This window comes from Branchiostoma lanceolatum, chromosome 2, assembly GCF_035083965.1.
Source record: "Branchiostoma lanceolatum isolate klBraLanc5 chromosome 2, klBraLanc5.hap2, whole genome shotgun sequence".
Lineage (NCBI taxonomy): Eukaryota > Metazoa > Chordata > Leptocardii > Amphioxiformes > Branchiostomatidae > Branchiostoma > Branchiostoma lanceolatum.
The window spans coordinates 26,750,900-26,777,739 of record NC_089723.1 but is presented as its reverse complement, the minus strand read 5'-3'; the positions used below and the strand labels follow the sequence as shown (position 1 = coordinate 26,777,739).

At 41.5% G+C, this 26,840-nt stretch overlaps 2 protein-coding genes across 4 annotated transcripts; one reads left to right on the top strand and one right to left on the bottom strand.

Moving 5' to 3' along the window:
- Positions 1-360: 360 nt before the first annotated feature.
- On the bottom strand, positions 361-7,014 carry LOC136428274 (microfibril-associated glycoprotein 4-like). Its single transcript, XM_066417661.1, has 6 exons — positions 6,171-7,014; positions 5,678-5,764; positions 5,259-5,317; positions 4,972-5,055; positions 4,522-4,619; positions 361-1,224 (listed from the first exon to the last, which is right to left on the bottom strand). Exons 1-6 carry the CDS (start codon positions 6,346-6,348, stop codon positions 723-725), a joined length of 1,008 nt encoding a protein of 335 aa, XP_066273758.1. The 5' UTR covers positions 6,349-7,014; the 3' UTR covers positions 361-722.
- Positions 5,260-25,817, top strand: LOC136428271 (uncharacterized). 3 transcript variants are annotated; one of them, XM_066417659.1, is made up of 21 exons: positions 5,260-5,330; positions 9,316-9,368; positions 9,661-9,751; positions 15,752-15,819; positions 16,042-16,075; positions 16,536-16,591; positions 16,941-16,988; positions 17,300-17,359; positions 17,674-17,721; positions 17,989-18,048; positions 18,216-18,313; positions 18,761-18,974; positions 19,386-19,435; positions 19,715-19,874; positions 20,188-20,373; positions 20,888-20,965; positions 21,297-21,573; positions 21,921-22,060; positions 22,549-22,655; positions 23,081-25,007; positions 25,368-25,817. In XM_066417659.1, the coding sequence occupies exons 1-21, from the start codon at positions 5,279-5,281 to the stop codon at positions 25,470-25,472; spliced, it is 3,912 nt and encodes a 1,303-aa protein (XP_066273756.1). In that variant the 5' UTR covers positions 5,260-5,278; the 3' UTR covers positions 25,473-25,817. The 3 variants fall into 3 exon arrangements, with proteins under 3 accessions (XP_066273756.1, XP_066273755.1, XP_066273754.1); XM_066417658.1 differs by lacking the exon at positions 5,260-5,330 and adding an exon at positions 8,561-8,685 and having other exon boundaries at positions 17,992-18,048; XM_066417657.1 differs by lacking the exon at positions 5,260-5,330 and adding an exon at positions 8,561-8,685.
- The last annotated feature ends 1,023 nt before the right edge of the window (positions 25,818-26,840 follow it).

Here is a 26,840-nt window from a genome sequence, read left to right as displayed (position 1 = left end):
GACGAGGTTTCTGCGTCTTGTAGAGCGTAAGGAGTGAGACCTAGTTTTCATGGTAGTGGAAGGGGGGTTGGTTTGGGGATGGTGGTGATTTGGCAGTGTGAGTTTAAAATGCTGGCCAATTCTCTGGCTGGGCCAATTCTTTGGCTGACTAAATAGTTTTAATCTAATTGAATTACTTTTTCAGATTTATTCCGGGCATTGCCTGCATTTTTGAGTTGGAGTACATGTATGATGTACATGTGAACTATTCTTTCTTGTGTTTTTGTGGTTTGTCTATACACTCACTCACTCACTCACTCACTCACTCACTCACTCACTCACTCACTTTTAACCCATAATTTGTTATGTTTCACAACTATAAAACCTTTATTCGTTTTAATAACATGTAAAGACAAACTGCTAGGAAAGCACATCAACACCTGAAATCTCCTATACTGGAAAATTAAAATATTGATAATCAAAAACGGCAATGTAGCTGAATTTGCTTATTCATGTGAATTCTACAACTTGACAATAAGTCTTAAATACTTTATAGACAATATATGGTTGGTGACTGTCACACAAGCAACAAACAGCACATAACGTTAAAAGTAGTACATCTCATTCAAGGTGTTATCAAAAATCATTTTCAATCATTTGTAATACCGCGTTTAGTCCCTGCTTGTGACGACACAAGAGAAAGCATATAATCATACATTACATTAAGCGCGGTTTAAATATATCTACTTTGTGATCTGGTCTAGAAAATCACTCGGCCTAATCATCATCCTGGTAGCCTTGAGAGAGTGTCTTGAGTGTTTCTTCCATCCCTTCCAGTACACACCGAGGCCCGTGCGCGTTTCATGGCGATAGTGGTCAGGCCTGAAGTAAGGCCCGTTCAGGTTAGACCCCGACCTGTTACAGTGGCAGTACCACCACCCACCTCCCTGTTCTTCTGCGCAGTTGCTGCCATGACTGCTGTCTCTGTCGTGTTGTCTCGTACTGAACTTACAATCGGAGTTGTAAACGAAGGAGTCTGAAGCATTGCCTTGGTAGCCACAGACAGTTAACTTGTAGTCATCTCTCTCTCCGGCGATTTTAAACTCGCTGTACTTGGCCCAAGCCGTATTGCCGCCCCAATCTTCCAGTTCGACACGCAGTTCGTAGTTAGTGTCCCCCCCTGTGAGTTCGTGTAGAACCTGGAGACCAAGCCAGTGTTCTCCGGCAATGTCACCAAAGCCGTACCTGCGTACACCGGAAGAAATAACAGAGCGTGGGTAAGTTAGGACCACAGGTAGAAGGTTCACAGCATCGGGATTTGATTTACCATACTACTAGTTCTTAGAAACTTACCTCCCGATCTTTATATTGAGGACATTATGATAACCTTGGTCATACCAGTCTCCTACATATCATCTACAAAACAGTCATTTATCAAAATAATGGTATTCTAAGTGAGGCACGGATGTAGGAAAGGATAGATGTGCACACTTTCGTCTTCTGGTCAAGAATGAATCTAGGAGCACGTGGGCTCCTGCCTTTATTGATCAGTAATCAGACACAGATGTCTACCCACTATGTGGTCTAAGATCCTATGCTCTACACCCCTCACCGCCGGGGGGTAGACGACGTCCCCGTCGTCTGTTACACAAATTCAATAAAGTTACAAAAACAGGATGTATCAAGTCGTTACTGGTGTCCTAGTGTCTGTGACACCGACAAATAGTTGAGAAAATGGTGGGAAAACAGCAGGTCCCAGCGTGTTACTATTTTGACAAGTGCTTGGTATTGCAGTTCTAGCGACAAGCTGGTAACTGACGGACTACTGCATAGAAAATCGTCGGAACACGAACAGATGGAGAACATTGCATTTTTAAATATTACATAGCACAGTAATTTTTCCCAAGCAGGGCAGATTGATCCGAGGCCATGTAGCTACAACATGAACGTCTCAAGGCAACAACCAAAATTTAAGTACTTCCAGCAAAAATAGGGTAGGCCCGCAGGCAATCGTTCTATTTAGTTAGGCAAGCACATACAAGTTCAACATCAACATACAAAACAAAAAGGTTTGATAAGGCGTAATCGTTACCCGTAGGCGTACGAAAATGGACCAGGTCAACACCTAACTGTTACATACAATTCGTGTACGGTACCTTACTCAGAACCACAAAAGTTCGTAGGTCTTATCTTACGCGGCAAAAGTTCAGTGGTCTTCCTGGAGCAAGGGAGAATTTCTTTAAAAGTTCGCAGTGAGGATCGCACGGGTCACGTCAGGTCGCAAAGTTCAGATCGATGTTGTCGTGAACAGCGGAGTCTTAGCGGCAAGCTTCGGCGATATGGCGTAGCGGGGTTTTCATGCTGGGGTCGGCAGTCGACGATCGGCGGCGCGAGGCTCAGCAAGGCTTCCACGGTCCAAGGTCTGGGACGGGTCGGCGAGGCTGCAGCGTGGCCGGCTGACGGTCGCAGGCAGGCAGGGTGGCCGTGGAAGGTTGCAGGCAGTTGCGGCACGGGGTGGCAGCGTCGATGGCTCCTCAGTCGGGGCGGGTGGGTTGACTGCTTGACAGGCGGCATGGTGGGGCAGGGAGACGTCAGCGTGGTCTGCACACGTGGCGGCCGGCGGCTCAGCTGGCTTCAGCGACGGCAGGCAGAGATGGCTGGGACATGGCAGGCGTGGTTGGCTGGCGGGATGGGTTAGAGGACAGCATGCGGGGGGATTGCGGAAAAAGCTGGCCCTGTCTACCTGGCCTGTCTACCCTGGCTGTCTACCTTTTTTGTGCCCCAAGGGTATGCATGGGGGTTTGGGCTTTAATGGCATTTCCTTGAGGAAAAACTGGGTCAATGTGATTCCAGATGTGTGTGAGCTGGATGGAAGACAATGCCTATTGGGTTGGGGCGGGGGTGTGGGTGAAGCTGGTAAAGAAATTCCACCAAGACTGGAAAAAAAGTTCCAAGTACATGTATACAATAAAATGTTCCTGAAATGTTAAACAAAATTGAAGTAGAAAGTAATACAGGGAAGCAAATGAAACTGGTAGGATGAGCCAGACAACAATACATGTAGGACCTTTGTTTGTCCATAAAACCTCCTTGGTTTGTCACAACAGCTAAATTCACAACAGATGTCTGACACTCCTGGGGGTTTATTACTGTAGCTCAGAAACTACGAAATCTTTAGCAGCTGCTGCTCCCGCAAACCATCCTATCAGGTTTCTTTGTTTATCCTGTACCCCATCACACCTCTTATATCTAGTGTAACAATCCTAGTACATTTTATTGTACACTTAGATGTTTGTTTATCAATAATAGATTTTCTTCCAGTGTTGGTGGAGTTGCTCATAACTGTCCCTATCCTCCAACAGTATGATCCAGCCCACCCACAGCTGGGATTGCCACTGACCCAGGTTTTCCTCAAGAAAATTCGAACAGATGCAAAACCCCCATGCATGCCCTTGGGGTCCAAAAAGGGTAGATAGCCAGGGTAGACAGGCCAGGTAGACAGGGCCAGCTTTTTCCGCAAACCCGCATGCGGGCATGTTGGACGGTCCAGCTGGGTCTGTTGGCGGTGCGATGCGGCGGTAGGCGGGCAGACTACATCTAAACGAACGGCTAGGCAAGGCGGCAGGCTGGGGTCGGCGGTCGACGTGGCAGTCGGGCAACGCAGCACGGGCGATGGTCTCTCGGGGAGCCGATGGTCTCATCACCGGGCGATACAGGAGGCATGGTAGCGGGCCAAGGCTTTAGGATGGCGTCTTAGCGCAGGTTCGGCCGCTCGAAAGCGGCAACACACCGCTGTCCACCAGTGTAGGAAAGGATAGATGTGCACACTTTCGTCTTCTGGTCAAGAATGAATCTAGGAGCACGTGGGCTCCTGCCTTTATTGATCAGTAATCAGACACAGATGTCTACCCACTATGTGGTCTAAGATCCTATGCTCTACACGGAGACGCTCCTGCCCTGGCCAGGTTTCGCGCCCTCCAGAGACGATCCCTGGTCCGGAGTAGTCCACGTGTTCTCAAAAACTGCCTGTACACTCTGATCTGTCCAAAGAACCCTATCACGGTATCAAAGAACCCTAAATATTAAGGCCCACTTTACATGCGATTTCTGGAGGTGTTTTTGAAACGCGTTTCGGGAAATGTTTTCAAAAACGCTTGGAGGTGTTTTTGAAAATGCATGTAAAGCGGGCCAGAGGTCGAACGTGGGTAGAGGAAATGTGCAGGGGGTGGGTGCCGGGGATGACTCAGGGGGGTTGGGAACTTAGGACCTATCCACCCGCACTCTCTATACAAAAGTCCGTTTCATGACCATTCAGGCAACACCCCGCGGACTTCCGGAGTTTCGCCAAGGGTCCCTTCAGATGGTGTGTTGTCCAAAGCGAAGACATGTCGACAATATAAATGTGTATGTGCGTATCTAGAAGCGACCGTTCGCATTTCAACGGGGACAAAGTATCACAAGTCTTTGAGGGATATCGTGTTGATTTCAGTTTTCACTATTTAAGAATTGATGACAAGTTGACCATATGTGGCATGGCATTACCTGTAGTCCCAGATTCGTCTGTAGAAGTTAACTGAGCCGTCAAACCGGTTCTGTATGACTGTCCAGCCGCCATGGTCAGCCGTCATCTCACAGTAAACCTGGCAGAGTGAAGACATATTTCATCAGGGGGGAAGCGGTACGTCAGTCAGGAATACTGCGTATCACATTGTGGTGGGATATATTGTGGTGGAATATATTGTAGTGTATCACACATTGTGCGCGCGCGTATGTGTGTGTGTGTGTGTGCATGCGTATCTGTGTGTGTATATATATATATATATATATATTTTTGTATCAGACTGACTGATCTGCTGACGGTATAGTATAGTATGTGTGTATACTATGTGTACTTGTGTGTATGTATGTGTGTGTCTGTGTGTATGCATGTATGGACGTAAAGTTATGTATGTGTGTGTGCGTGTTTCTGTGTGTGCATGTACATTTACTTACTTCCACAGAGGCTTTCATGTTGTCAGGTTTAATTCGCCACGGTCCACTAGGAATGCCATTCACCCCCTTTAGGTAACGGAATATCTGGGAAAACGAAATATAGAAAATGATCTTAAAAATGTCAAAAATTCACTGGAGTTTTCGAAGTTGTTAGAATTAAGTGAATGAAATTTTCCTCCGTTTAAGCACAATTTCTCAGTATGTGTACTTGGGATAACAATGAATAATGGCTTCTCGCCATTGCAGGTCAATAGGCGGAAGTGATGAATCAATTAATGCTGGCGTACCTTGGAGCAGTCGGTAAGCAATGGCATCACGTCTGGAACAGCGGGCTGACACTCGTCACCTGTGGATCGAAGGTACTCAATAACCTTAATATACATTCAAAAGGCATCTGTCTAACCTACCAGTCACATATATAGCCATTAATTTGTTATTGAGCATGGCTAGAGATGTTATTTCATAAATAGAGTGATGATATCAAGAAATATGTCAGGAATACGCAGAAGACGTTTCATGCGTAACATGCAGTAAAAAGCTATACTCCAAATCACTAAAACTCTTTGCGCTCTTTAATTTGTAACCTAAATTCTTAAATTAGTTATATGTTGTTGTTTTTCTTTTGTATTGACTTTTTTATGTATACAGGTTTTACTGTTTGAAGTAAAATGTGGGGAAAACAATGTATTCAAGATGGCTTTCTTACCTTTATGGACTAACCCCGCACTTTGCGCCTGCTCACACAATTCGTTGATCAGTAGTTGGTGGATCGAGAGTTTTGCCGTTGAATTATCTGATTAAGAAAAGGTAAAAGAAAATAAATCGTCAGCTTTCAACACGGAGCGCTTATGCGGTAGACACATGTACAATGAAACACAAGCGCTATTTATTTCATTTTTGCCCCAATCCTGTATAATGTCTTTAAAATTCTTACCATGATTTGCAAGTGGCTCAGTTTATTAGAGATGGCTTTCGCGCAATGTATAATAGTATTGTTAGGACTATTTCAGAATTGAGACGTTTTCAAGTTCAGGTATTAAAAAGCAAACATGAGGAATAACAGACTAGCTCAGGCTTTACAGCTTTATCTTTGATGATCACACACTGAATATTCACACGATATTTCCACATGTACAACAAGAGTTTAATGAACCCATACCTGATAGCCATTGTAGTTGAAAGGTAATAACAACACATACCTGTGCCACAGTTCGCCTTGCACACAACGTTGACTATCTCGGCTGACAAAGAGTAATTTTGTGGCGTGGCATCTTCTGCAAGGGAAAGTGCCATCGCCTGAGTCTGCCCCAGTACTAGTGACAACAGAAGAACAGCCGCGAGGCAAAAGTTCAAGCAAAGCCGCAAACGTCCCATCATTGTGTATTCACCGTGCCCCTAACAAGCTTGATCTGCTTGGATATGATACTGGTGTAAGAGCCACCGCATTGAGTTGAACTGTGACAGTGGACGAGAACGTCCTTATATACAGTAGATCCGGCATGCGCGAGCACGTGTAGGACGTAAAAAATTTGGACGTGTTTCTCTGCAACAATTACTAACACCGTGACTGGGTTCCGGGAAATTCTCGGATGTCCGGTCGGAAACACTACAATACTACATGTGACATGTGTACCTACTGTGTACCGAACCGTCGCTATTAATCAAATTTACTTGACAGGACCCATGCGTGGGGTATCCTAAAAGGTGTGGCAAAAGGAGAATGTTGCTAGAGTTGACTGGAAGGTACGAAAACACATGTTTGTACATCTAACTAAATTGAAGCCCAACAGCATATGAGAAATCTGCAATTTTGGGTTTCGCGAAATGTCCTCCTTGGTTAAATAAGATAGGGCCTCGCCCACTAGTGGCTGAGAACAGACTGACTGGCTTCTTTCTTCAGTTTATGTTACTTTTTGTTCTCTGCTGACCGATTCACAGCTAGAAAAACACCTAACGTTATCCACACTACAGCCTCTTATATATGTTTTTTTGTGTGTGTGAAACAAACATAGCCTCCACCAGGCCCTCCTACTAGCCTGGATACCTGACCCCTAAACTCTAAAATATCTTTCGCCCACACGATAGATATTTCAGAGTTTGGGGGTCTGGCATCCAGGCTACCCTCCTACGGGCGTTTGAATTGAAAAATTCGGCAGGAAAAAGAATAATTAGCCAGTAGAGTAAGTCCACGGTGAAGATCACATTTCGCCCGAGTAGGTTTTACCAAGGAGTTTTATGAAACCTTGGCAAATATTCTCCCTATAGCCGGCGTAGTTAGTCTGGTAGAGACTGAAACAAGCATGTTACGGTACGCGAATGAACTGGCTGTCGACGCTCGTATGGCCTTAGGTTATGCCTGTCAAACTGCAATGGTTCGAGTTGCCATTCCCAACAAAAAGGTCCATGTAACTATGATGTATCTAAGGTTGAGAATTCAGTTACACAACTGCAGACATGCTTGCGATGGTAATTTATTTTTGTTCATTTTTTGCATGTCCATATATGGTGATACTTATAACTTCTCACGGTATTCCCTGGATCCAGCCACAAACTCCCGACGTTATTCAAGTAAATGTACACATGGTTTCGAAAGATTTGGGATAATATGAATAGCTTAATTGATTTAAGAATGAATGAATGAATGAATGAATGAATGAATGAAAGAAAGAAAGAATGAATGAACGAACGAACGAATGAATCAATGAATGAATTGCAAGTTTGTGCTACACAGCTGGGCTAAGTACAGGTCATAAGAAAACACGTTGAAAGTTAACAGAATATACTAAGTAGCATTGATTGAATAAATTCAACTTATCGATGTTTTCGCTAGGAGGTCTGTTCACTTGCATTAGGAATGTTTCTACAGCACTTTAGTGTATTATAAAATACGGACATATGGTTTGTACAAGCCTATACCGTGTATTTCTCTCTTAGCTAATGTAATATATAATCTAAAACATCCGTGAATCTAAGAAGTCACCTAAACGTTAAGATACATGCTACAAAATGGCATTCGTCCTCTATTCTAGTCAAGTTACAATATCTACATAACCGTTCCAGAGTCGCGCCAGTATGTCTTCCAGTTTCGATATGTAGTGATGATTTATAACTGCACATTTATCTGGACAAAATTCGGTCTGTTCACACTGTCCTAGCCTCCTTCGCAGACTTCCTATGACAGCGGCGTATATATAGGGGGGAGGTTCTTTAAAGGGAGTTGTGTAGCCGAGGGACGGCCGCTGTTCATATCCATATGGATATGAACAGCGGCCGTCCCTCGGCTACACAATTCCCTTTAGAGAACCTCCCCCTATATATACGCCGCTGTCATAGGAAGTCTGCGAAGGAGGCTAACACTGTCCCAGGTTGCCTGTCCCAGTCCCTGGGCCCGTCTGACGAAATGAAAAACAGATGTGAACGACACCTCTCTCGCTCACTGATTGGTCACAGTAGGCAAGGATTCGGCAATTTCCGTGTACTTCTGACCAATGGGTGAACTCCTCTGGGAATGGCGATATTCTACGGGAAATGCCGAGAATAGCCGGCGGCAACCGAACGGAACTTAGAGCGCCAATCGGTAAGGAACTTGAGGAGTCGGTAGGGAGTCGGAGTGGAAGTCCAGAAAGATGGCGGGGATTTGGGATGAGGTCGTGGACCACAGGCAAACTGCTGAGTTCTGCAGAATGCTTGGCGTCAAGGAGGATGCAGCTTTTGGTAACGTTTACTTTGGAGGCTGTATAAACTGGATCCAACTACGGGTACCGCTCTTTCATGGTGGAAAATACAACACCCCATGCCTGTGCTGTGCACGCCGTTCCTCGGATCTGTCATAATTTTTGCTGTTCTTGTGGACGCTACAGCATCGAGTTTGTTTACAATACACGTTGAGCTATAAAGGCTATTTTGACTTGTCTGTCATTGTGTGTGCATAAATGTACTTCCATGATGCTCCTCTTCCAGCCGAGTTTCTGCTTTGGTTTGCTAAATGCGAACTGATCTTACAGCAAAAACGAAGACAAGTTATAATTTCTGTCTGTTTGTTGTTTGCTCTCTAAGTTTCGCCACTTGGTCCAGGAAGCTAGTACTCTCGAACAGAAATATATGCATATTGTATACTACTCTCCGTAATTTTTGTTGTCACAAATGAAGTGAAAGATGACGGCATTTCTGTGGCATGGACGTGATTTCAATTTATTTCCACTTCCAGGGTATTTTGTCAAATATTACGCTAGATCTATCTGTCATCCACCACTTTTCAATTGCAAATATGTTATTTGAATGAAAATGGATCGAATGCATAATGTTGTTTCATCAAATTCAGGTCTTTGTTTATTTGTTTCACAGAGGACATTACAAAGGCTTACAGACAAAAGGCATTGAAGTGTCATCCTGACAAGGTACTGTGATGATTTCGCACTTACACGTCAGATTAAAACTTTAAATTTTAAGCATCCTTTTGTTTGACTTTGAGTGATTTGCTATGGTAAATCTTGCTATGGTAAAACTTTAAAAGTACTATTGAGTGAAACATTGCAAATTTATGTTTTTTTGCATTGAATTGATACAATTCTGGAAAACTTCAAACAAGTTGTTTTTACTTTTTAGTGGGAGGGGATATATTTTAAAATGTTGCAAATAATTGAATGACCTATTTATGCCCTTACCAGTTGTATGTTCGTTTCTTTCTAGAATCCAGATGATCCTCATGCAACAGCCAAATTTCAGGAGCTTAGTAAAGCATACCAGCACTTGAGGGACTTGAAGAAAGAAGAAAACGAAGGTATGATGTGTGATTTGTTTGGTCTCGCAGTCTCAGTTGCTATCAACGGGGGAGCCTAAGAATTTATAATCACATGCAAATTTTACAAATTTCATACAATCCACTACTAAGAAACGTACAAAGTTTATGGAGTTCATGCGATCCACTACTAAGAAACATACAAATTTTACAGAATTTGTGCAAGTTTTACTAATTGTAAACAATCGTATGTATTCTGTAAAGCTTGTATGGATTCTGTAATTTGTAGTGTAAAAATTTGTTATGTTTCTTAGTACTGGATCGTATGAATTCCGTATAATTAGTAAAAGTATTCCATAAACCTTGTATGAATTCGTATATGAAACTACGAGTATGTAATGTTATGCTTAGGCACCCCTGATCAAGGGAAAGGAACAGTTTTTCATTGTGATAGTTGAATTGATGGCTTTTATAGTTGTCAAAACACAGTTACAATGACTCTGAAGTGTGATTCTTTGCGGTGAGGCTTGTGCCACCAACATGTAACAGCAACTAGTTTTCAGGTTATTTATAAGTGGCCTTGTGACCCATACACGTGTCCTCGTGTAGCCTATGTGGGCTGCCATCTTTGTTCCATTGTTGTACTAAGGCTAAGGTATCAAAAGCGCTCTACACGTTGATTGCAGCCAACCCGAGTCGTGTCCATAACTGGTGTTGTTGCAGCGGTGGGTGTTTCCACAACCCAGTCCCTACAGCACCACAAATTAGTTCAGGGATCTCACAAGTCATCCGAGTATGGCCGGAGCAACTCACTGAGCGCCCGTGACAATGGAGCCTAACAAAAGCAAAAACCATCAATTCCTTGGACAATTGGCCAGCAAACCTCCCGTACATCCTGTCTCTTGACCTCAACTTAGCTCATTGCCTTTTATCATATAAACATTAGTATTGCTTAAAATTAGGCTTGACTTACGTTGATGAAGGTTAGACATCCAGGTAGTAAGATACGCCCAAAATAGTTACTCAAGCAACGGGATCAGATTTTCAAAATTTTATCCAGTTGCTTGAGTAACTATTTTTGGCATAGGCTTGACTTAAGTTACCATATACAGTATCCCTCTAACTCCTCCCGGAAACAAAGCTTACGGAGGGTCCAGAGTGAGGGTATACTACTATTACTAGACTATCACTAACTGAATAAAGATATTGATATCTTTACACATGCACACACACACACACACACACACACACACTCACACATGGACACGAACATGCATGCCCAGAAATGCACACACAGACAGAAACACACACACATACACACAAGCACACACACACACACACACACACATATATATACACACATTTATGTATTAAAATACTATTACTGGGAACATGAACACCTCTACAAAGATGGCAATGAAATACGTAGGGAAACTTTTAGTTGAAGTTTGAACTGAATTTGAGATCGCCAGATGTTAAGACTCAAAACTTAATTTTATCAAAAGTTTACATAGCAAAGAGGTTTTCTTGTTTTTTTAGCTTTGGGGTTTTCGTGTTTGTTAAGCTTTGAACCCAAAATAAGGGGTCCAGAACAGTGCAGAGAGACTTGTTTGAAGAGCAACACTTGGTTACAAAGATGTTGAAAAGTAGCTATTGTTTAGACATGGTCCAGCTGGCTCAGTCAGCGGCTATTGTCTCCCATGAAAAAAAGTGCAAAGGGGTGAACCTTTGTGGTAATTGAATTGATAATTTTCAAAGACACCCAGGATGTGGGGAGCTTGTTCTGGGAAAGTTGTGAATCATCGGAATCAAGGCGGAGAAGCAAAGGGGAAACTGAGTCACTTTCTATCATGATTGATGATATTTTGAGTTGGCAATGAGGTGTGGCCGTTTTCCGCCCTGTTAGTCACTCACCATGTGGCGTCGTGTTGGCGTAACAAACGGTTCGGGTGTTAGGCCAAGAACCCACAGGTACCCCAACTGTCCTGGGTTTGAATTCCCTGACAATGTGACATGACACTGATGTCGTGCCCTTGGCAAAGGCACTGTCACTGTGACTTTCCTCACCTCACCAAAGTGTAAAAATGGGTACCTGACTTCTGTTTGGGAGGTGAAAGGCGGTGGAAGGAGAGGGTTGAGTTATGCCTTCCAATACCGTGCCCTAGACACAGTGGATAACAACCCACCTATGGCCTCAAAATAGCTATGGGACTACACTGTACCTTTTCTTTTAGTTTAGTTTTACCTTTTACTAAGTTTTAGTCACTAACCTGTACATGCGGTATTGTGGTTTGAAACACACATGGAAGTGTGTCATACATGTATGATACAGTGTTCGAAATACCCACCTGCAGTCTGCAATTTGCAGAAAAATTGTCAAGATTGCAGAAGAAAAATTAAACAACCTGCAATTTTGCAGAATGAAAAAATTAGGCTTGGGATTCAATGGTTTTCAATTTAGCAAACTAGCGGCGCTGTATATAAACTGAAACCTGCGCCGTGCGAACCTTACAAACTATGCAGAGGACGAGGTTTTGTCAATTTGTGTGAGGCTTTTTAATGCCATCCAGTAAAATTATTGGATTTTTGAAATTTTATCTTAAACTTTTTTCCGTGGGCTGTGGCTATGCATTTTTGTCACAGGTCTTGTGATCTTTATTAAGCATCAGAACACTTATTCCTTTCAGGGATATTACATCCTTGTTCCTCCTTATCAGGCAGGTTCTTTTTACATGTATGCTTTTGAAATTATTAAAAAAGGCTATTTGATTTGATTGATATTGAATAAATATACTTTTACTGTTCCAATTTCAATTAAGTAAATTTGCTTGTCATTTGAATTTTTTTCACACACGTTATTCCTGTTTCAAACTTTACTAGACAAGGGTAAATGTGATGCACATAAGTAGGCATTATTAGGTTGAGAATAAATGAATGAATAAATAAATAAGGTTGTAGTATGGAGGCTTGTGTACTTGCACTTGCAGAAAATATCTTCAAAATGCAGAACAAAATTTTGATACCACTGTGATATAAGGGTGTACTAACTTCCAGCTTTGTTCCTGAATAACTCTTTGAAAAATCCAATTGACCTTGGGTGACAAAGAAAGAACGGAAATGACTGAGGAATGCAATGTCATTGAACCTTTTTAACATTAGCAAAGAGTGTGGCGTCCTGTGATTGAGGAGCCCTGGGACCAAAGTCTTGTTATGAATGACTCAAGCTCAAGGTGTGAAGTAGATGTGTAGAGAGACCATAGATCTGTTAACTGTGGTTTGCCTACAAGTACCCCCCAGTCAGCCACTAAAGGTCAAGACTTCGAATAATGAAGAAAAATGAAGAGCACACTAAGGACATCCTGGAGTCCCACGTAAATAGACAGAGGCCACCTACAACGAAGCAAGTTTACAACTGCTCCGTAACCAGGAAAGCGTGCCTGCTTGTTGAACTCCCTGGCTTTTCTATCCACACAAAAGACCTGGTGTCAACCATGATTCCTTCTTTGTTGGCACAAGATGTGTAACTTCCGAATCTTTGAAGTGGTAATTTTGTATGCCTAGTAGATTCTAGTCACGTCACGAAAGGTTAAATGTGTTTTTACAAAACAATCTTTATTGAGACAACAAAAGTACAGCGACTTTCGTGAGGTCTACTACATACCAAGGAAGGGGCGTGGGTATGACCAGGTCTTTCATGTGGTGAGAGCAACAAACATGCTGAAAGTCTCCACCATACGTAAATGAATAATGATAACTGAATACTATGTAGTAGAAACCTGCCTAAATACACTATATATAATTGGCCAATGAATTACTGTACCCAAGTTTCTACTGTGAATAATTTTTCATCCAGTTAATCTAACAGGTCTGTTAAAGACTGCTGAAATATAACAGGAGGAAAATGATGCTGATTTTATTCAAAGATGCAAAAATTTGATTAGGACTTGAATGTGATGCATTTCTCCGTTATATTATAAAACTTAAAGCAAACAACTCTCACCTCTCAAATAGAAGTACCCCCTAGAATATAAGTACCCCCCGGACAAATCTTCAAAATCTAATATTATAAGTACCCCCTAAAATATAAGTACCCCCCGGAAAATTTCAAAATTGACAGTCAAGGTAAGCTGTGTCCATACAACTGTCCGAGGGAAATAAGATAATAAACAGGTAGGTTATATCTATTCAATTATGCCTCAGGACCATACCTATATAGATATTGAACAGAATAACTGTACATAGCTTGTACAAATCATGATCTTCCTGGGCACTTCGATAAAATAATGTTGAAAAATTGGGCATAGGTTCCCCGCTATGACCCCTAACCGGGGGCCACAGTGCTTTCAAGTTCAACAAGTGAAAATGTGCATTTTCTACTTGGAACTTGAAGTAAGTGATCAAAGAAAATTGTTGTACATGTAACATTATATCATTTATGATTACTGACAATCAGTGACACTGACATAATGTAACAAAAATCATCAGATATACTAATGCACCTGATCATATTTTTAAAAAATATATATGAACACACCCCCTCCTCAAGAAAAGGCTTATGTCTATAAACTTTTGCTCTAAAGGGTCGAAAACAAAGTTTTTGTGAGACCAAGGAGGTTGAAATAGGAACCTCCTTGGTGAGACCGGCTCGGATTTCGAGTTCCCGCGGTAGGACTCACAATACTGAACAGAGATCGACTGTAAAAGTAGCTAAACGTCTCAGACCGCACATACTAAGAAGTTACCGATTTCATGTTGACACTAGAAAACCGCGCATATCCGCTAAATTGGGAAAATCTTAGGGTCATTTTAAAATATGGAACCCTCTGAAAATAAATATGGCCTTCTGTGTCTATCGTTGCCCCAAAATATAATATTTCCCTGCGTTTACAGTATCATTTTAAAGATCGGTATCCGCACTATATATGCAATATGCTGCTAGTTTTACTCTCGCCGCGCCTGATAGCCGCAGAGAGTGGCGGCCATGTTTCGCGATTTGTTTTCCAAATCATTTCGGATATATTTCTGCCGTTTCAGAGATTTTGTGGCCTCAAAACACATATCACAAGGGAAGATAAGTTATGATTGCTGTTTTTACATGTAACATGTCTTCTCCGAACAATTTATTCTTCCGCCGCGCTGCCGATAGTGGGCAGGAATTATTCCCCGTGCACTCTACTCTACACGTTTTTTGATCAGCGTGCTTTGGTTTACTCCTTGGGTTTATGATGTAAACAGAGACTGTCAAAGTTATTTCTATGAAAATTGTACTTTGAAATGTCAATATCGCGTCTTATTTTCCCGTTTACTTAGTAGCGTCATAGCGATATCGACCGATATGTTACGAGTGCGGCCAGGATAATTCTTACAAGGCTGTCAAAGCGGCGGGCCGCGGGAAAACTAACGCCGCTAGGCCAAAAAATAGCGAATTATGAGCAAAAATACCGGGGAAATACGGGCAGAAAAACCTAAACTTTTGATTTTAGATTCCTGGTTAGCAAAGCCTCCATTTTTCAAAAAAAAAAATAAACGTACCATCTAAAATAAGAAAGTACCGGGCGGATTTTGAGGCGAAAAAAAATAAACGTACCGGTACGTTTATTTGAGAGGTGAGAGTAGAGGAGTGGATTAGAAAATGCTTGACTTTGTTTAAAAAATGGCCATAGCTAAATCTCCAAGCAGATCTGTTGGTGGCAAGGCAGTATGGAAAGGGCCACCCTGTTCCAAAAGCCACTGGAGCTTTTGGTATAGGTTGACCCTTTTGATACTGCCTTGCCAATGACAGCTCTGCTTGGAGATTAGCCATAACGGCTCCACAAGCAATCAAAAATAGATAAAGGCTTTGACTTGACTTGACTAGCGAAGAAGAGTAATTCTCATGGGCTGAATGCAATGCGTGTCCATGTGAGTGGACCAATCCACAACACAATTAGGGTTGCGAAGATGTTAGACAATGGACACATACATGTACTGAATGTGTTGTAGTAAACACTTTCTTTTGCACTAACTTATTACTAAAGACTAAGAGTGATATTTTTTCCTCAGATTTTCAGAGTGAAGAGGCATGGGAATATTTTGATGAAGAGGATGATCCAGAAAGCTTTGCAGAGTTTGTGAGTAGTATCTAAATATGATGTCATGCAACTTTCTGTCCTGAAACTTGCATGTCTTTTGGTTGTCAGATAGTCCCGGATTTGATTCAGGCTCTTGACTAGAAAGGGCTGCATTATATGACCATGTCTTAGTTTAACTTCAAGTAAATCTCTTTTTCAGGAAGAGAAGTACTAGAACTGTTATTGAATTTGCCTCAAATTTTGTTGTTTTGCTTCCCCCAGTTATTCTTTTTGGTTCTGAGAGACCTCTACAGAAGTGAGTATATCTAGACTTCATGTTACATGTCATTTTGCTAACGATTCTTGTTTGAATGATACAGTCTACTGTAAATCATGAAATGTTCATGGTGGTTTAATTTTTGGGGTCACCTGTTTACCGTGAGATCATGACACAGTGAATATGCATTTCCAGAATGGCTCAACTGCAACAAGAAAGCAACAACAACAAAAACCTCCTTTTTGCCTCAACTGTGGCATTAATTCCCTGCAAAAATAAGTTTGATTTACAGTATTTACCATTCCTCAGTGCTATAGCCAGGGAGCTTTAGAACAACTGTGACTGAATGATTAAATACACAATGAATCTTGCACATGATGAAATTTCTTTTTGATACAGTTTCCCATTTGCGAGGACATATCTCTTTATACATGAAGTAAGTCTCCCATATAGTGGATGTGAACTTTAACCTCATCCGTGGCACATTTGTCTCTTGTAGGTGGGTATCAACCATCAGAAAACGATGAGTATTACTTCTTCACACGTTTGAACAAGGTTGGTTATTTGACATTAACTGCAGATGTTTTGTTTGTGTTTATACATATACTTAGAATAAGGGAGTGACCTGTGTTATTTGTGGTTATGAGAATCTTAACAGTTCAGAATGCAGAATACTTGTACTATAGCCTTTCCCAGAAATGTCTAATTGAATGATGTTAACATACATTTGATATTGCTTGATAACCTTTTTCTCAACTTTATGAACTATTGTCTTTAAATTCATCTAGTTGTATAACTGACAGCTTGCCGGTACGTGTTATATGCTACGTAATTCAAACACAATCCTTCTCAAATCGTATGTGAAAACAGTTGACTTTAACACAGTGGTTACCATCTTTCACAGAAATTCAGGCGGTACAGAACTGAGGATGAAGACTTCACAGAAGAGGAGGTTTGGTTAACTTGAATCAGCTTATCAAACAAGTTTAACAGTTAGAAGACTTTACAAAGTGAAACCTCTTCAAGTTAAAGAAAAGGGAGTTAGAATATATATTACCCAAGAAAATAGATGCTCCTCCTCTTTTCCTTAAAAATAAAAGTCTAATAGTACTTTCTGAATCCACAAATTAATGACATTCAATGATTGAAATTAAGAAGTAGGATTTATAGAATTGCTAAACTGTCTCTATGATGAACACTCTTGCCATGCTATTGACTTTTTTTAACTTAACCTATGTGTTGTGTTCATGTCATCCTACACAGCTGCAAAGGCTTCATTGCAACAAGGACTGCAACAAGGATAAGGCATCGGGAAAGAAAAAGGTTTGACTAACTTAAAGCATGTACTTATAGTCTTTCCTAACATTTGTTTAAGGTGTCTTGTCTTCTCATGTATATAACAAGTGTGTATGACTAATATTTGAATATCCTTCTTATCTGTGATGTTAGAACACTCAGGCAATAGACAAGTATGAATTTCTGATTTTAAGTATGTCATCAACTGTTTTGCTATTTTAGTACACCTTAAAAAGTCTAGCAAGTGACATTAAACAATGCCCTATTCACAAACAAAGAAATTGACCTAGATTTGTAAAATGACTTCTTGATTTGTATCTTATATCTTTTAATCTTCACAGAGGGGAAAGAAGAAGACTCAGCTGGACAAACCTCCACAAAATGCCCAGGTGACTGTAAATGGAGTTGTGTTGTGTTGTGTTGTGTGGCTTGTCAGGGTTTGGCAATGTTTCTGCATGCTAAAATAGCAAGAGAATACTGTCAGACGTCTTCTATGTTGACATCACTGCAGTAAGGTTATGACATTTGTTTGTGTATATAGTTGCCACTTCGTGATTAACAAACTTAACTTTCTACTGATAACAGCTTTCTGTGTATCATTTGACCTGTACCATGTTCAGGTTATTGTTCTTACACTTTGTGTGCTTTGTTTACAGCAGAATCGTCCAAAGAAAACAAAAAAACAGCTAAAAGCAGAACAGTACAAAAGAGAGCAGGTTCGTGACCAATGCTACAATAAAGATTTTTGAATTTTTTTCAAAGTCTCATTAAAGCTTATACTATAGTGCTGACTATGTTCCATTCCCCACAGAAAGCATGTGTTTGCCAAAGAAGTTGCTTTTGTAAGTGAAGAATTCTAGCAAAGAACTTTCTCCTTCGGTAGGAAATCAAGAAGCTGGCTGAGGAGATTGAGAAAAGGAAAGCAGAAGAGCTGGAACGTCTGAAGAAACAGAAGGAGAAGGAAAAGTCAACTTCCATGAGGTGATAACAACAGTTATCTCTTTTTATCTCTTCTCCTTAATGAGTTTTGAGTGATCAGGATCTGGATTTGTTGTAATTCTGTTGATACATGATTGTATAGCTTATGACTGCACATGCCTATTATTTATATCTTTACAAAGTACACTGCAGTGCCAAGTATTATCTAAGTGCATAACGTGGCGTGATGTACTGATCTGTTTTTCACTGTAATATCATTGTAGAAATTTAGTAATTCTCTGCGTTGTTTTGATGCATTTCAGCAAGTCTAGGTGTGCTTACGCCGACTGTATGTCTATCATTTTCACATAGAATTATTCAATATCAGTGTCATCAAAGAACTTTGCAATATGGCTGATTCATGCTCTTCAGTCATTCTCTGTGACAGTACAAAATTTGAAGCTATCCTTACTCCAACTCGTTTGCATCTTCTTGACATTACAATTTCAGGTGTGATGCAGACAAACTGTTCAGTGACTTATCCTGTGCAGAGACAAAGGTAGATAGGAAACCTGGGCCGAGTGCACCAGAGACAGACACAGAGAAGAATGAGGATGAGCTACAGTGTAGCACCTATGAAGAAAAGGAGGCACGGGTAAGCCCACGGGACCTGAGGAGACAGAAGAAAGAGAGAAAGAAGCAAGAAAAGGAAGCACAGTTGAAGGTATGGACAAACATGGCATTTGTACCTCTTCAGCATTTAGTCGTAGCTGTGTGCACAAATGGTACGTGACTGTGATCTTTTTCTTCTTTTTTTCAAATCAGAAAAAATGAAGTGCATGGGCAAATTTGAAAAGCAAGAAATCAACTTGGTGTGGTCTGAGCGATTTTTTTTATGCAAGGAGAGACTATATGGAGAATGTGACTTTTCACACTTTTAAACTTAAAGATGTTCAAATTGATAGGATGTGTGGGCTTTAGTACTAGGGAAGCTATTACATATTTATATGTTTAAAAGACACTTGCGTGTACATGTCATCATTCAAACATTACCAGAGCATGGAAGTGGTTATTTTTGTGAAAATACATATGATTCTGTCAAGATTAGAATGTTCAGTGTTGCCTTTATGTTCAGATGAGGATGAAGACAGCCCTAGACACTGGAGATGCCAAGAGTCCAAAGAGGTAAGTTCTGTTCCATTGGTAAAGAATACTCAGTACCTTCATATAAGACCTTCAAGTTAAAGGTCTTAGTGAAGAGTATTTTTGGATGTCATTTTCACTATTCAATGTCAGTGGAATCGGTATTGAATGTTTTATTCATTATGCAGTGGCCACTGTTCTGCCAAATAGATATCTTTCTGTGGAACCAGAGGCCGAGGATTTGACCACACTTGATAAGTCTTGTGCTGTAGATTACCATTTGTCACTGTCAAAAATGATTTCTCATATCTTTTTTGTCAGTATTATCAGCACTACAGACCAGCACACTACAGAGGATCCACAGGAAGAAGCCTCTAGTGTGGTTGATACAGACATACGGAAGGCAAAGTTAGAGGCTTTCAAAGCAAAGTGTCTGGCCACCAAAGCACAGAAGGAACAAGATGTCAAGCTACCAAAACAGGTAACCTCCAAGAGTTTGTCAGCTTGATTGACAGGTGCCACTAACAGAGAAAAGATACAGGGATGACTTTGATACTAGTCTGTACGACACAGTATTTGATGTTAAATGTGACAGTAACTTGAACCTTGTGTATTTTTTTCTTTTGTTAGTTTTTGGATGTAATGTTAAGTGACTTATAGGAGTATGCAGTGTTTGCACACAAAGTAATACTATTATGTATACTGTTATAACAATCAATTTGAAAATACAGTAGTAGAATATTGAGTATTCTTTGTCAGACAATTTATCAAACATCTACATTTTGTTGCACCAGGTAGTTCCTGAAGATTCACCATCAGCTGAGCCAAAACCTCCATCACATGTTGATGTAAGGTGCTCATCCACAACTACTCAAGGCTTCGGTGCACCAAAACCCCAGCCTTGTGATAAAGCACTGCTGGAGAGACATATGCATCAGTACCATGAGCTGATGAAACAACAACCAAGGAGCCACACACAGGTGACAACAGAATACCTTTAATGCACCCAATTTGAATTTCAATGGCAGAACTATAGATATTCTGCATAACGAAAAATTATAAGCCAATTGCCCACATCGGTGGTGCCCCCTAGCTCTTGGCACAGTACTGCAGGTTGACTTAAGCAGGTATCTTACTGGAATGTGGCACGTTGGTGACCTAGATTGGACTTGTGTTACCCTTGACTTTATGATGGGAATATCGTGCAAAATGTACAAGTATAACTAAAAATACAACAAATACACGAAGTGTAAAAAGAGTTGTTTCTTTATCAATGAAATTCGTTAAGTCCTCTTAGTTCCAGCTAGGTTGCCAATGTGCCGCTAGTCCAGTGAGATAACCGCTTTATGGTAATGACAGGATTTATTGTAGAAGGAACATCAAGTAAAATGGGATTATGATGATGCATTTTAATGTTTTGCATTGTATCTCCTTTATGTCTATCTTTCCTGTGCATTGCAAGGCAGTATAGTTTACAAGTCGTAACTGTTGCAGATTCAGCTGAGTGTAGAGAGACAGCCAGAGGTGAAACACTCGTGGGCAAAACAGCAAAAAAAAGGCCAACACAACCAGGTAGGTATCTGCATCTAACAACTTAGATGAGCCAGGGTAGTTTGATTATCAATTTAAGTAACCTAACTAAATCACACTTCCAGCAGCCCTCCCACTGGTCAGGTGCCTGGACAGTGAGAGTTTGTGTCATGCAGACTATCCCTGTATGCTGTGAAGATGCAAATATCCTTCTCAACTAAGACATTTGTTGTACATCACAAACTGTTCACGAATAATGAGTTGAATATCTTTCTCATCTTGGATGTTTTTTGTACACAAACTGTTGCGGTATGATGAGTTTTTCCTATTCTAGACTTTCATCAAGCATTGTATGATTATATAACCTGTGCAGGAGAATTGGCAGGAGTTACGACGCTCCATGTTGCAGCAAGAAAAGGAGAGGGAACTGCAGAGGAACAGACAGGAGCACGAGACGTTGCGGCGAGAGAAGACATCGTCACACGGCACGTTAGAGGAATGCACTGATCCCTCTGTCAACGCTTATACAGCACAAGACACATGGGAGGATGTAGCAGACAATTCCTCAGGGCAGGCAGCATGCGCAGCCAACATGGCCAGTGGGTACAGCCATTCCAGTCAGCCGTTAGGGGATAGGTGTCATCCTGAAGGTGATTGAAGAACTTCTTTATAAATCTTGAAAATTTTGCATGAGCTGTAGTGAAGCTGCACTGCACTACTAGTACTAGCTGCTTGAAGAAGCATCATGCTTCACCTTAAAAAGCCAGTTCACGGATTAAACTGTGCATTGTGGGTAATATATGAAAGTTGAAGGCCCCTAACTTGTAAACAGTTCTTGTCTGGAGAGACAGACCATGCTTAATGTGTGTCCAGATGTGTTTTGTTTATGTGTTTATGTCTCGGGCCTTCAGTTTTGACACAATGCATCTCACTGCGCATGCACAGTCTAATCTGTGAACCAGCTCATTGAGGATGACTGATTCCCTTTTACCTCTAGGCAGTGGACCAGTGTATGAGGATGGGTGGGAGGAGACGGACTGGGAGGAATGTGGACACCAGGCCCCTCCACCAACCCAAGCCTGGAGGAACACCAAGCCTGCCCCTCCTCCTGCTGTCAACCGCTGGCAAGAGAGACTGGTAAACTACTTCACCTGATACTTGTACTGTCCTCTCTTTCCCGATGTGTACACAGAGAATTTTTGGGACAACAATGTTTCCTTTTACATTGTAAGAGTAATTAAGCTAAGGGCTTAAAGTACCACCTACATATCCAAGTTAGTCTCGTTAATTTGTGTTGTGTAGTAGTATTTATGTCTACTTGCACATAAGCTGCACTGACCCATGCAGCACAAGGGTTACAATACCCACAAAATGTTTGCATTCTCCGTAGAAGCATATTTTTCAAACAGCAACATTCAAGATTCAAAATGACACTACTAGGAACATCTTCAAGACATTTGATGGACTAAAAGGGGGGGAAAAAATGAGAAAATGAGTAGCACAGGAAATTTTGGAAAGCTACCTGCACTAGAGCAGGTATGCAGATAAATTTATTAGAAATTCTGGTGATAAAAGAGTAAAATGTTTATTCATGTTGATTTGTATTATTGTTGATGATAACACAGGAGCTGATGTCCCTCTGCCCGAGAACTGAGCAGGATGAAGAAGAAATGTTAAAGAAGGCGATCGAGCTCAGTCAGCAACAGGCTCTAGAAGATGAGCACCGCAGACAGTAAGGAAATATTCATGAACTTGTTCACAATGATGTTGATTTATAAATAATCATGTTCTGTGTGGCTGTCTCCAGCTTCAATTTTTTCCATCCCACTCATTGTTTTGGAGCACATGTTGCTAATTTTTGTTGTAAGATCTGTCATTTAAAGCTAAAAAAATACATTTTCACCAACTTCATGTCATGAAGGTGTTTAAGGCACAGTATCGTTGTTGTGGGGCACTGCTCTGTGCCTGCAAAACTGGACTACTATACTTTAAAAAGCTGCTAGTTAACGAATACTAACATATTATTAAATTAATGAATACAAACATATATCATGCTCATGAGATGATGACATAACATTAATGCAGCAAAGCAAGGGTAATAAATACTGCCTTTCATTTTTTTTCATCACTAACTGTCTGTTTCTCCTAATTTGCCAGGGTGAAGTTTGAGAAGATGATTGAAGAACAGAAGAAGAAACATGATATCTTGGCAGCTCACCAGTTCCCCCCCAATAACGCACAGCCCAGGGGAGCTGAACCTCCCTACAAGGGGGCTAGCTATCAGGACTTCCCGCCAATTAGTAATGGAACATCTACGGTTGTTAGACAGGCTGGGTCTAGCTTTGCAACTTGTGTCAGAGAGTCAAAGACCGAATGCCAAGAACGTCTGCCGAGGTCCCATGTTGGGACGGGTGTGCCGGTCAGTGAGGACTGGGAATCAGATCTAACAGAGGTAGTTCCCCACCCACCCCTGATGAAGAATGATACAGAGCCATGTAACCCCATGCAGAGACCAGATAGAGCTGTGTCCTTGAGAAAAACACCAGCCAATCCCAAACTTCACAACCCGCCGACAGAGCGAAGTCTTATAAGTCCAGATGATAACGTTACTGACAACACCACGTGGCTTCTCTCTGGGGAGTCGGTGTCAGATCCAACATGGGAAGTCACCGGAGATGAAGTTGTTTCTGGAGATGGTGTGAAAAGTGACAACTTTGGTTGGATTGGGTCAGCTGGCAAAAGGGTGTCTACCTCAAGCAGCAGTGATAGTGGAGGTACCGTTTTTCAGAACATACCCCATCATAGTGGGAACATAGACAGAAAGGACAATGGACTGTCCAGACTTGGACATATGTTTAGCAGTTCTAATGTAGATGCAACCATTGTAAACCAAAGTGAACGAGTCGCAGTGTCAAGAAACACAAGTGGCCATGATTGGCCAAAGAAGAATAGTCCCGCTGTGGAAGGATTCCCTAATGTGCAAAAGAGCCCACCAAAGAGGCACTTGTCTGGTTGTGGAGACACAGAAGACAGCAACAAGTCTCTAAAGGCAGAGGCAAGATGTATGTTCTCAGGAAAGCCCTCTGCTGTCTTTCCCTTTGGTGTAACACATCCAGGAGGTTACTCCCAACTCAGGAATGAAGCAGCTCAACCACACGTCCGAGCACCTCCAGGTTTTCCTGCTCCTTCAACTACATCAGGCGAGCACAACAAGGTGCCCTCTGCGTTTAATGAGCCTGATATCGGTCCTTTTAGGAACCCGTCTCCTCCCCAATCAGACAGTGTAGGTGTGAGCAACCCCCTCCTTCCTCGGATGACACCGCTTCCAGTGGCCGTTCCTGGTGTCCTGCCAGCTATTCCACCCACCTTGTTCCCACCCTACCCAGGCTACCCGGCATTCCCAGCTTACCCCTTCCCCGGCATGTACCCCTACCTCCCTATGCCAGCCATGCAGTCCCCCGTGTACATGTACTCCCTCCAACAAGTGCAGCGTGGGATGGGCAAGTTGTCCAGCAGCGAAGGGCTTTCTAATGAGTCTGGTGGAGAAGGGAAGGAGGAAGACAAGAATAACTTGCAGAAGAGGGCAAGTTACTCGGGAAGCTCTGTTGACCCCACACAGGCACGTCCTGTTCAGGCAGCTAGTACAGCAGCACCTTCAGGGATTCCCACTGCTGCCAACTCAGCTACAATGCACAACACACTTCACATGCCGTCCTCTGTTCTTCAATCTAACTGTAGTAACAAAAATGGCAGTGAGGACTTGCAGGCAGCACAACAGCTTGCCCATCCCCAATGTAGGAGTATCAATGGTGCAACAGCAGGAAATGAAGAAGCTTTTGACGGAAACACACCCTACAAGATGCAGTTCTTTGATGGTGAGGAAGACACCGTTGCACAGAGAGACACCAGGAGGATGACTGGGCATTCAAGGTGGATGGGAAGTCGACCCTCGTCTGTTCGTCATGCTAGAAGGGAAACTGTTGGTGGAAGATGCGAGACCAGTGCCACTGCATCAGAAAGAGACTCCAAGAGAGAACCGACAAAGACTGGTGGTCTGTACAGCAAAATGAGGACAACTTTTAAGGTACAAAATGCAGTTCAATTATCAGTTGTGAAAAAAATGGTAAGGCTTTACAGAGCTTAAACTTGAAACCCTACCATAATGGTTCTTGTCATTTCAAGTATTGTTTATTTTATTCACATCTATTTATTGAGGATTGGGTAAAAAGCAAAATGCTTAAAGTAAGCCCTCCCTTCAAAAACATTAATATACGTTAAAGATTATCATATTGAGTAAGAACACAACATAAAAAGGAAGGAAGCAAGACGCTTTGATGTACAATTAATCACAAAAACCTACCTCTATAATCATTAAGTGACGTTGTGTTGCTATAGATCTACAAGTTGGAAATTTTAAGTATTTCTAACAGTATGTATTTTTCAGAGAGCACCTGTGGCACCAAGGTTTCAACGGTTGCAAGAACAGCAACAGCAGCAACGGGGCAGGCAAGAAAACCTATCAACTTCAGGACCTGATTTTATGACTTAGTCTTCAGTTAGGATTCTAGCTATAAGACTGTTCTAGATGTGTAAGCTACATGTATAAGTGTGGCTTAACAAAGCTTTATAGATAAGTGGTAGTCTTTTAATGGGGGCAAATATGTTAAGTACCTGGCACAGTCTTCGTGACTTCATAGTCAACAAAGCTTCACTTGACATTTCCTTATATGGAGACAGGAACACTTTGAATTCCAGGAACACTATTTTTGCTTGTTTCTGGGAAGGAAGAAAGGTAGTTACATGCAGGTTAATCTCCCAGAGATGGCTTATCCACGTGCCATTTGTTCAGCAGCAAGTGGGTTTAAGACTTTAAGTACATCTATCTTAGTTTGTACTACAGTAGAATCCGCTTATTTGCATAACTGATTTGTCAGTGTATTTTATGCAATAATAAGGAGTAGTCCATTAACCCTAGGGGACAAAATGAGCGGCACTCTTGGGGGGGGGGGGTTGTAGTGGTTACCAGGATGGCACTTGAAGGAAACACACACACTTTGCGTCAAATTCACTCACTCCCAGGTTATACAAAATGTAACATATTGAATTCATAAGCATATCATCAGTTTATTCACACATGTTGAATGCAAAGGATGGCAAACTTAGCAAAAAATTGGCAATTCTATTCTTCTGTATCCTATCACAGCAAATGACAATGGAGACTGGCAACAGCTTTTCCAAAAACAAAGGACAATAAGAGTACCTATGGTGTTGTCTTACCATAGAAACTTCCCATACTGGATTTACATTTGAATGACATTTGCATACAATCCATAAGAGTTAGTGACTTTGACATGTTCAACCGGTTTTTCCTGTTGCCATTGACATTATTTTATGCAAATAGCAGGAGTTAACGAAAATGGCTAATGCAATTATGCCATTTTATTTATAATGGAGTGAATGGGAAATGGTTTGGGTTTTCAGAATTTTATGCATATCCCCGAAGTATGCTATTAACAGTAATGCAAATAGCTGGATTCTACTGTAGAACTAAGTATGATTTACAGTGTTGTTCAACCAGTTATTATTGAAGTTTTGTAGATGTAGTAGCTAACGTTTGTTTTGTTTACAGCATATTTTTGATTAAAGGTTTCTGTTTTGTTGAATAGTAGTTTAAATGATTTTGTTACTTGTATGCTCCAACATCACTTAAATTGGTGTGGCCTAACATTTCACTGTTCTGCGAATCTGTCTCACATGAAGTATGCTCTATTGATCTCTTTGTGTTTAAAGTTTTTTTAAGTTCATGGGTAAGGTAGACATGGACGCATTGTGACAGGACTGAAGAGAAGAGCAAACAAACACAACTGGTTTGATGTGAACCGGGATGTCATGGACTTGGAAGGAGGGACACTTGTTT